At 39.0% G+C, this 12,024-nt stretch overlaps 1 protein-coding gene across 1 annotated transcript in view; it reads left to right on the top strand.

The window, feature by feature from the left end:
- The first annotated feature begins 202 nt into the window (after positions 1-202).
- Positions 203-12,024, top strand: part of GUCA1C (guanylate cyclase activator 1C) — a 44,839-nt gene continuing 33,017 nt past the window's right edge. The window contains exon 1 of the mRNA XM_032765235.1: positions 203-397. Coding sequence (XP_032621126.1) covers positions 203-397 — 195 coding nt within the window. The remainder of the gene's footprint in view (positions 398-12,024) is intronic.

The raw sequence follows: 12,024 nt of genomic DNA, 5'->3' as shown, positions 1-12,024 counted from the left end.
TCTGGTTTAAAACTGGGTATTGAAGGTAATCTCACTTAGGTTTCTATTTTTAATTGGCTTGTATCAGCTCTGTCTCATAAGAGGTTTACATTAGCTCTTTAGGGGCAAGGCTTGTGTTTGAATTTTAGTTGGGTGCAAGCCACCGAAGTTGAGAAACATAAGTTTATGAATAAACATTGAAAAAAAGATATTGTGTGATACTATGGGAGCTAGTGCATCAGCAGCAGATGATATCAATGCTCCAGAGATCCATCGATGGTACACCAAATTTATGAGCGAGTGCCCATCTGGGCAACTTAGTCTCTATGAGTTCAAGACACTTCTGGATCTGCATGGTCTGAATCCACAGGCAGACACGTATGTTGATCAAGTGTTTAATACCTTTGACCTGAATAAGGTAAGCTTTGTTTAGTTATAATAGTACGCATTTTGTTTTGCTATGCAACCTCGGATTTGCTTTGAATTGCTCATAAACCTAACTCTGCAGAGGGTTATGTAATATAATATGAACGGCTTACAAATAAGTGTGGCTACTTAGATAAAGCTAAATTTCCTTTGTGTACTTTAAGGGGCACATTTGGAAAACTAAGGCCGTGCTCATGATTTTTAATAACAGTATTAAGAAATCTTCTTGAAAATTGGATTAAGTTAAAAGTTTGCTATTTGTTTATATGCTTTATTCTCCCTCTCATTACTCTAGTATTTGAGCACTTCTAAAACATACCTGAAAGTATCAGAGGGGTAGCCGTGTTAGTCTGGATCTGTAAAAAACAACGAAGAATCCTCTGGCACCTTGTAGACTAACACAAGTATTGAAGCATAAGCTTTCGTGGGTGAATACCCACTTCATCAGACGCATGTGGTGGAAATTTCCAGAGGCAGGTATAAATATGCAGGCAAGAATCAGTCTAGAAAATGAGGTAGTTCAATCAGGGAGGATGAGGCCCTCTTCTAGCAGTTGAGGTGTGAACACTGAGGGAGGCACCTTCAGTCCATTTGGTATGATGTCCATCCATTTGCATTTGGAAAGGAAGATGATATCTGTCTGTACTTGTGCAAGTTTCTTCATGAGGTTGATGGATTTCCACTCCATACTGTTGATGCTTGCCTGCATATTTATACCTCCTTCTGGAAATTTCCACCACATGCGTCTGATGAAGTGGGTATTCACCCACGAAAGCTCATGCTCCAATATGTCTGTTAGTCTATAAGGTGCCACGAGACTCTTTGTTGCTTTATACATGAAAGTACTTTCCCAATACCCATAGGACATGTCTATACAACAGAAGCTGTGCACAGACTAATTGAAGCCAGCACAGCATGGGCTAGCAAGTTGAATATTTACCTCTGGTCTGTGCCAGGCACGAATGACCCATGTTGTTCAGTCTTCATTGCTATTGTTACTTATACTAGCTGGAGTCAAGCTGGATTCGGTAGGCTAGCCTGTGCACAGCTTTTGCTGTGTAAACATATCCTTAGTGACAGACAGAATTACATTCTCTATTTTACAGATGGGGAACTGAAGCAGAGAGAGAGAGAGAGCTGTGACTTGGCCAGAGTCACACAACAAGTGACAGATCTGCAAATATCATTGTAGTGAATGCCTTCGCTACAGGCCCAGATAGAGTGAATAAGTGAAGCAGCCATTTTAGTATAATCTCTTTTTTTTATACCATGTCAATACAATAACAGTTTATATAGCATATTCAAATTTGTCTGATTTATTCAAAATAAATCATATTACAGAAACAGTCACCTCTTCTATCTGATGGCTATTATACAGTCTAATAATTGTATTTTACTTATATGCAGTCTAAATGTTCCTTCATTCCATTTTATACCATTTCTTACTACATTTGATTTCCATTAAGTCAAATTACATTATTTTTCCTTAATTTCAAAGGCCAAATGACCACTACTTAAAATACACCTTACGCAAAAATAATAGAGCCAGAAATACATATCTCCAATAATTTGTACTTTGATAGGTTTGGAATGAAATGGCACTGTGCCAAGCAACAGTGAAAAATAAGAGTGTAATTGGTTATGTAATGTGTCAGTGTAACCTTTGGGTGGGCTAGAGATTATTTTATTGCCCTTAGTGTCTAAAACCCCCCATTTCCTATGGAAAAGCACCTGGAGACCAGAATTCAGTCTCTAAGGATTTTCAGCAATGATTACACAGGGTCAACCTTTCCACATTCAAGTCCCCAAAAGAACAAAAGGAATAAATTTTTAAGAACTAATTTTATAAAATTGAATGATAAAGAAACATAATAATTAATAACTACAACTTAATTTTCTACAACATAACATGGCTACTTCATAAGCCACATATGTTATCTTCACAGTTATACATAACAAATAAAAAACAAATTAAATCTAAACAGGTCAGGCCCCACAGAAACATAGTGAGAAGAAACTCCAAGTTCCCAAAAGCTCAAGTTAGAGCCCTTGGTCACCAAATCTATAGTCTGCTGAGTCAAAAAGCAACATTTTCCCTCCACTTGCTTATAGAAATCTTCAGCTGAAATCCATGCAGACTCTTCCTCCTCCTATATTGAAATCACTGTTAGCTAGTCAACTAACTAATTAACCAGCCACTCAGTTATATAGATTTTTTTTAAAAAGCCCTGTTACAAGAAAATACAAAACTGAGAATAGCAAAATACAAATGACTTTCCCCCTTATCACATTTAAATAAAAGTCAGTGAATCATACCAGCTGAGACAATTTAATTAAAACAGTTTGACTAAAATCAAACAACATTCAAAGTATATTGCCATGTTGCACTCCATGTATTTTATGGAAATACACTTATGAGTGTGAATATGACGTAACTGGAATATGCTTTATGCAAAAGGTCTCTTGTAAAGTATCATAACAAAGGTTATAACCTACTTTATATATTCCTCCTATTTGTATGCATGTACCATTCTTGTATCTGAAGCTAGAAATATGAAGTATAACTCTGAGATCCTATTGTAATTATGCAAAGTGTGGGCCATTAATGGTGGTTTTAGAATCTTGATTTGGCTCCCATTGACTAGGACAAGTGGTTGTAAATGGTTTATTTACCTGCAAACCTTCCTGTGTAGGAGTGGGCCAACCCAGGAAGAATGGAGACTAGAGGTCTTACAGTGACATGTGACAGGAATTTACCCTGTATAAACTTTATACAGAGTAAATCGGATTTATTTGGGGTTTGGACCCCATTGGAAACTGAGTATCTGGGTGCTGGAGACAGGTAACCTGCTGAGCTATTTTCAGTTAAATCTGCAGCTTTGAGGGACGTGGTTCAGACCTGAGTCTGTGTTGCAGCAGGCAAGCGTGTCTGGCTCAAAAAGGCAAGGTTCTGGAAGCTGGCAGGGACAACAGGCTTAGAGGTTATTTCAGCATGTCAGGTGACAGTTCCAAGGGGTCTCTGTGACCGAACCCATCATATATACAATTAAAATAAAAATGAGTTTTCCCTCCCAATTTCCCCTTTCTATAATTAACAGGGCCAGGCCTGCCCTATTGGAGGGTTAACAATATCACTAACCTGCTACAACATGCTTCAGAGTTAGAGAAAACAGCCTGTTTTCTGTTCCTGGGGCTCAGCTTCTCGCAACCCACACAGTGAACATGGCCTTTTGCAAAGCAGCTGCCTCAACAACTTGCCCTCATGGAGCCTGGCTCTAACAGACTCTTTGCCCTGTACCCTTCCCACTGTTTTTTTTCCCTCACTTGTGCTGCCTTTTTTGACCCAGCAGCTAGTCAGAGTTCAGGGTCCTGGGGATGGTCTAGACAAGGACAGAAATTGCTGGAGTCTGGTATTTTCTTTCCTGCAACCTTATTTATATGCAAATAATGTACAACAGCCTGCTTATCTGAATGCAGGAGGAACCAGAAATAAAAGAATAATTTCTTAGTTGACAACCCCAAACCAACCAAAACCAGATCTAAAAAACCCTCTTTCTAGATTTTTCAAGGGTCATATGCTCACAGGCTGCTTCCTGGATTTCTTGCTTCTTCCCCTCTGTGTCTGTTTTACTCACACTCACACTCTCTCTTTCTCTCTCTAAAGCAATACCTGGTAAAGGGAAAGTTATATTAACATCAGGTCAGAAATCAAATTAGATCCATTTTATACTGTTTCTATGTGTTTAGCTTTTACTTGCTAACCTTAGTGCTTCTAGCCAAATGGGAAGCTCCAGACAGACATGGGTAAAATACTTTTGCCATGTACATTTTAGTCAAAGCTAAGGATTTACTTTATATCACCTTGTCACCACACTCCTACGATGCTTTGCCGTTGTTTCCAGCTCTGGAATGGTTTTCCCAGTCTGTGATCATTGATTGAAAGCTCCAATCATTCCTCTTAGCAACTATTTCAGAGACGCTAGAAACTCCAGGATTTCAAGATTCTGTGGCATCTTACTGCAGAAGACATAGCTTCCTTTAAAGCAACAGGCTTAAACAAAAACATCTGCTGTTTAAATACAGATTGTTTTAGACATCTAGCAGCTCTTGCCATCCATTTTAATTATGTGGGATATTTTGTTAGATGTTCCTCATTTGTGTACACACCTGTTAGAATACATAAGAGGGCCCAGGGCACATCCATCTTCTCTTCACGGTAGAAAGCAGCACATTTTTCTTCTAGGAGACAGGCCCTCAAACCTAGCTAGGCCACTGCAGATTCTTCTGGGGAATAGTAAAGCCTGTGATTCAAGCAAGAGTGTTTTGAGGGCAATCATAATAGAAGCCAAATATAAATGTCAAAACTCAACTTACCCTCTGTCATGGTATTCTATTCCCAATCTCAACTTTAGCGTCCAAAGATGGGGTACCAGCATGAATTCCTCTAAGCTTAATTACCAGCTTAGATCTGATAAGCTGCCACCAATCAGGACTTTGAGTGCCTGATAAACTCTGGTCTCCCCAAACCTTCCCTGGGGACCCCAAGACCCAAATTCCTTGAATCTCACAACAAAGGGAAATAAACCATTTCCCTCCCCTCTCCTTTCCTCCTCCCAGATCTTTCCCGCCTGGGGACACCAGGAGATCACCGTGCTTCAAACTCCTTGAAACACAACACAGAGAAATCAGGTTTCTCCTCCCCTTTCTCCCCCCCTCCCAGGCTCTTCCTCCCTGGGTTATTCTGGAGAGATTGACAGTGATTCAAACTCCTTGAATCTTAGCACCGAGGGATTCCAACTCCACCCCTCCTCTCTTCCTCTCACCCAGAGGCAATACAGATTCAAGCGCCGTGAATCTAACACAAAGAGGAACTCTACCTTTCCCCTCCCTCCTCTTTCTCTCCCACCAAGTCCTTGGTGAGTACAGACTCAATACCTTAGCATTAACAAGGGGTAAAAAATCAAGTAGGTCTTTAAAAAGAGTTTTTTAATAAAAGACAAAGAGTAGAGATAATCTCTGTAGATTCAAGATGGAATATTACAGGGACTTTCAGCTTATAGAAAATGGAGAAAAAGCCTCCCCCAGAAAAAATACAATTTAAAATACTTTTAGCCAAATACTCATTAAAACTCTACCAGTCAGATACACATTTGCAAATAAAGAAAAACAATTAAAAAGAATAAACTGTCCTTCTACCTTTGTACTTACAAAATTGGAAAAGAAGATTAGAGAGCCTGTAGGTATGTGTGGTCACTCTCAGAGCCCAGAGAGACAACAGACAGAACAAAGAACCCACAAACAAAGACTTCCCTCCACCGAGATTTGAAAGTATCTTGTCCTCTGATTGGTCCTCTGGTCAGGTGTTTGGTTCCCTGTTTGTTAACCCTTTACAGGTGAAAGAGACATTAACCCTTAGCTATCTGTTTATGACACCCTCCTTATTGATAACATCATGTTTAACAATTGTTAAAATTGTCTGGAGATGTGGGGAAGAGGCGGGAGGATTATGCCTAAACCCCACAAGTTTCCAAAGAGATTTCTTGTGAAGTCTGAATCCAAAGCAGGGGTGGCTCCTGGCCCCAGCAAGCCACAGGGAGTGCTCTGCCGGTCGCCGCAAGGGCAGCAGGCAGGTTGCCTTCGGCAGCATGCCTGAGGAGGGTCTGCTGGTCCCATAGCTTTGGTGGACCTCCCACAGGCTTGCCACCGAATCCACGGGACTGGGGACCTCCTACAGGCAAGCCACCGAAGGCAGCCTGCCTGCCATGCTTGGGGTGGCAGAACACCTAGAGCCGCCCCGATCCAAAGTGTCTCTTCTTCAAAATCATAAAAAATAGTGTTTAGTTTTCTATGGAGCTGAGTAGCACAAGAATTGAAAAACCTGCAACATTTTCAGTGAAATTTGTCATCAATTAATCTGGAGGGGTATAATTATTATGCAGAAACAAAACAGAAACTTCATTTCTTTGGGCTTGCAAAACCATTTCAGCACTTATGATATTTCAAAAGGTGCATGTCACTCCCTTATTGCTTTCAGTCAAATTAGCCATATATTCCTTTACAGGTGTCTGGCTGCAAGCAGAATTTGAGAGCTCCAAGCATCACTGTTGCATGTGTGGTCACAAAGAGACTGAGCTCACATCCTAATCTTATGAAAACCTCTGTAGCTCAGCTGAAGTCAATCAAACAATAGCATGTCACGTCAGGCGAGGATCTGCCCTTGCGTGCCCTGCTCAGAGGAGTCTATACAGTCATTGGGCAGAACTTGGTCAGCTTCCACTGGGTCTGGCCAGAGTGAGCTATATTCTAATGCTTGATTTGGACAATGCTTTTGTAAGCCACAAGTTGTACCTAACACAGTCTTTTGGAGGCAAAGGGAACTGGCTGTACTATAAGTTGGTTTGTGTGTGTCTGCATGTGGGTGGGGGGGCATGATTAACATAGAAGTTTGCCAGTATGAGGATTCTCTCAGAAAGGCTTCTTATCTTTCTTTAAACTGCTGGGTCAAAAAAGGCAGCACAAGTGAGGGAGAAAACCAGCAGGAAGGACATAGGGCAAAGAGAGAGTCTGTTAGAGTCAGACTCCATGAGGGCACCTTATTGTTGAATTATGTATGGTAAAATATAGACTGGCCTTGTAAAGGAAAAGTTTTCAAACCAAGTATAATACAAGAGAAGCACCAAAAATAGGAGTAAGTATTTAGAAAATTGTCGCTCTTTCTAGCATACTCACAAGATGAAGGTTCCCCAACCAGAAAACCAGAATCTTCAGCCAGGTTCTTTGAATATTAATTAGTAATGTACATATACAAGTAATATCAATATGTAACAAGTAATGTATGATGTAATATGTTAATGTTTTATTGTAACTTTGCCTTAATAAAATGTGTGTGTGTGTGTGTGTGTGTGTGTGTGTGTATATATATATATATATATATATACACACACACACACATACACCTCTACCTTGATATAATGCTGTCCTTGCTAGCCAAAAAATCTTACCATGTTATAGGTGAAACCGTGTTATATTGAACTTCTTTTGATCCACCAGAGTGTGCAGCCCTGCCCCCCGGAGCACTGCTTTATCGCGTTATATCCAAATTTGTGTTATATCGGGTGGTGTTATATCGAGGTAGCAGTGTGTGTGTGTGTGTGTGTATATAAAAACAATCCCGTGGGCTAACTCTCCTACTAGTTCTCCTCTTTTCCCTGCTCCCTGGACATGCTGAATGGTCACCTGGTCCTCCACTGTACGCTCCATGGATGTACTTCCAGGCAGAAGCTCCTTTGTTTATACAAATTTAAGTAGTTTTGAATTTGTGTTTTCCTTCAGCAGCTCTGTGTGCATGACAAAGATCATGTTTCAGAGATCTCACATATGTTGTGGATACAAACACATTCAAGAAGCGAGATTACATTGACCCTAACACAGTAGGCCTTTCTAGAGATTTTAATGCCTAGTGCATTGACTATAAATGACATGTTTTTTGAATCATTCTTAAACAGGAATATCAATATGGAAATATTTCCTAAATGTTAAATTGCTACTAATTAAATGTTCTCATCCTAACCTATTGATAAGGATGTCTTATTTGTCAGTTTATAAAAGAAACCGAATCATAATGGTACAAACAATTAGGGTTTGATTTAGCATAAGGAGAAAATCCTTACAATCCAAATATAGATGAAATCTTGTTTAAATTGGCTACAATACTTCAATGAGATTTACTTTAATATGAAAAGTTGTATTCAAAGACTTATCTGGTCATTTAATCAATGTGTTGCCGTGCACTTCCACAAGCTTATAGATAACCTACTTGTTCTATTGCATCTCTGTTAAATGTAGTAAATAATGCAAAAATCAGTTGGTTAGGTTCTAGTGACCTGTGAAGAATGAGATTTTCATACTTATTTAGCATAGGGAACAATATACTGAAAATAGGATCTTGCTATCCAAGTTCTTATGCTACTTATTATGACCTTAAAGGAAACTAACCAAAGGAATAAATCACTGTCATATTATAAGAAAATTGGTTTTTAAAATGTAGGTTATAATTAGTCTTCTAGTGTACAAGCCAAAATCCTGCTGATCTTTTTTACTTTTCTGTTCTGAGAGTCCAGTAATTTTCAGGTAACATTTCAGAAAGCACTGGATAGACCTCATTTGGAGAATAGTGTCTTTTTTGTCATCTCACCCGATAAAAGTTGAAGTCCAGAAGAATGTAATCTCCAAAGCAAGGAGGAGGTTACATATGAGGAGACAGTGATAAGGGTAGCTTTGAAAGCTGATGATCAAAAGGTGACATGAACAAAGTATTTAAACTACTTATGTATTAAATTAAGCTGTATCTGATACCACTGAAGAGATGAGAATAAGAAAAGATAGATGTAAGAGGGACAATTATAAAAAGTACTTAAGGAAACATTCTAAAGAGAGACTGATGAATACGCTGGAGGACTTCCAGGAGGTGGGGGAACAGCAGAAAAGTTTTAAGCAAAAGCTGGTTGATAGCATGGAATTTAATTTAAATGAATATTTAGTTTTATGTTTGGGAGGATAATTATGTAGCCATCTAAACAAAATCATGTATTTTGACAGTCCCATATGATTGTCTTTCTGTCTCTGGTATCCAGTGCTGAATTGGGTTGGTTCATAGTGACTTAGCCAAGTTGTGCATCTTTTTCCTGGAGACAGTCTTCTTTTGCTCCAGAATCTAACCTTTCCTTTGTTTAAAAAAAAAAAAAAAGTCTGTAGTTCTTGTATTTGCATACAGAACCTTCAAACTGTGACAGATACAATGTTAACAAATGATGTCTATTTGAATCTGTAGACAGCTTGCCATAATTCAAGAGAGGTGTGACCTGCTCCTTTACATCATTTGGAAAATTAACAATGTTCACATTGATATCATTAGGCTTCAGGCTTAACTTCTGGTCAAAGCACACAGGAGAGGAGAAGGGTGATCATGTTATGAATATTCACTCCATCTACTGTGAGCAGTGTTTTCTTTTGGTATCACAAGTGTCCAGAGTTTTGTGTAAGGGAAATGTGGTGAAATATGTAACTGATTAGAAGTACCACTTCTTTCTTTCCCAGTCTGAGCCTTGCTTCTAGCATTACCATCACCAGCAATCAAGTTTCTGATATTAAAACTTTGACTTTTTCTTGTTTCATGGAAAAAACAGATTTTGCTCTCCCATAGCCTTTTTATTTGCATGGTAAAGCAGCAATAAAAGCTTTTGTATCAATAAATTAAGCAGATTCTACACAAAGGTATAGAGGGAACAGGTAAATATATAGGAACAACACTGAACATCATCTTTCTTACTGCAGCTGGAAATTACACCATTGTTGTCTCTCATATTTAAAATAGAGAGAGAGAAAGAGAGTGTCTCTCTCTGTGTATCTATACACACAGTCTCTGCTAGTCTGAGACACAAACCAACAAAAATCATTTGCCCCCTCAATCAGTTTATTGTCCCTAAGTGATGCTGAATAAACTTACCGTGTATATAAAGTAACTCACATTTTTGGTCTGCAACACATGGATATTACAAGGCATCTTAATAGAGAATTATGACTTTTCAACTTTGAAGGGAATGGGTTACATTGTTTGGGCCCCATATTCAAAGGACCCTTAACATTTAGTTCATCTTTATAGAAAATCCTGTGGAATGCAATAGAAATTAAACTGGTCTATGTTCTACAAATATTGAATTACATTCTATAGAAACTACTCTAATAACCTATCAATTCTATTAGAGAATTACATCCTTTCCATAATTTTAACTCCCTAAAGAATTATATAATCAGATTTTTCTATTACACTCTGCAGGATTGTTTAAAAAAAATCTGTCTTAATCTGTTAAATTGTAGAGGACTTCCCCATAACACCAGGTACAAACCTAAGCTTTAGAAGATTTCTTTATAACTATGTTGTATAATGGCTTGGCTAAGTGCACTCTGGCTGGTTTATATCATTGTACTGTCAGCTAGGCCACCAGGCTCCAGAGGCTAATATGCTTTCTGGTGAACTCTAGCTATTTTCTTGTCACAGTGAGAAAAATAACCCAGAATTCATCTCATAACATACACAACGTTCCTGTCATATTCTATATATCTTTTTTTTAATGTGGTAAACATCTTGTGCATCTGTTATGACTTTATTCAATGTTTGGAGATGTCTATTACCTGTCCCAGAAACAGAGTTGTGTTACCCTTTGACTATGGTAAGTCTGCTAGAAATTTTGCTAGGGACTTTTCACATTGCAACAGTGTTGCTCTGTCGAGAAGAGCTAAGTATTGATGTTCTCTTAAATAAATTGTTTGTTGATCAAGTCCTTCAGTGTATGGACTTCTGATCTGTTCATTTCTAGGTGTATCTAAGGCTGCACGTCTTATGATGATATTCATGACTTTCAGCAAAGTCCAGGAATTGAGATTTAACATTGTCACATATGAAACTGTGGTATCTTCCAGGGTCACTACTTCTGAGAAGTTGCAGGAACAGTCCATTATGAATGAAATGGAAGGAGAAATGTGGCTGTGTTCCCAACATCAGTGAGGACTCCCAAGGGCCTGGGTTCTTTCCACTGAGCTTCTCTGTATCTCAGAAAGTCTCATTTGCTTTCTCTTTCATCTGTGGCCAGAACGATTTCTCTGACTTTCTGCTGCAGTCATGTGAAGACACTTTGCATTTATTCTTTCCACATCTGACTTCTTGTTCCTGTGATTGTTTTTCAATACTAGTGCTCCCAAAGTCATAGACAGTTCTTTTATACTATTAATATGCAGGTGGGAAGGGTTAACTTCTCCATCTATTAATTGTAGCTTGTATTATTGCTTGAAATATGTCATCCTTGGTTATTTCTCCTTCCATTTCATACCATATTCCTGCTGATCTATCACATGATGCTTTTACCATATTCTCACATTATTAGTGTCTGTGCCAGATAATCTGGTAGCATGTGCCTTGGAGATACCATTGCCCTCCCTGCCCCCCACTTTTGAGCACCTTAACTTGGCAGGGGGACAATGAAGTGGTGGCATAATGGTGGAAACCCTTCTCTGTTGGCATGATGACGGATGACTAGGCCAAATTTGAGTGGCATTGTGGTGCTACAACTTGGGCACAGGGTCATTCTCTCAGAATTGGCCAGGTTGCTCCTTCCTGGTGCACAGGGTTGCAACACCACTCAAATTTGGCCTGTCTGAGTTGCTTCTGCCCCCCTCCCACCATGTTATCCTCTCCATACAGTCTTCTTGCAATCCTTCTGGTGCCAATACATGCTTTTGACATCAAACAAAGCATACTCTCTTGACAGCACATCTGTTGTTAATGGGTGATATCCTGGCTGGGACCAGGGTGCATGTTCGGCACTGAAAATCAGGCCCTTTTCAAATGTCAAACTGGGTACCTACAAATGGATTACTCTGTTTGTAAATCTTGGCCTGAATTTCCTTTATCTTCAAGTGTCTGTATGTTCAATAACATCTGACTCTTAAAATAATGAAATGTATTCCCTGTGTGACCAATTTCTCTCAATTTCTTTCAATTATTAGAAATTGACTCTTGGATTTATTCATTGCTGCTTCTTGCAATTTCCAGTACTTTCTGCA

This window comes from Chelonoidis abingdonii, chromosome 1, assembly GCF_003597395.2.
Source record: "Chelonoidis abingdonii isolate Lonesome George chromosome 1, CheloAbing_2.0, whole genome shotgun sequence".
Taxonomy (NCBI): domain Eukaryota; kingdom Metazoa; phylum Chordata; order Testudines; family Testudinidae; genus Chelonoidis; species Chelonoidis abingdonii.
Note: the sequence above shows the minus strand (reverse complement) of the source record. Positions and strands in the feature narration are given on the sequence as shown.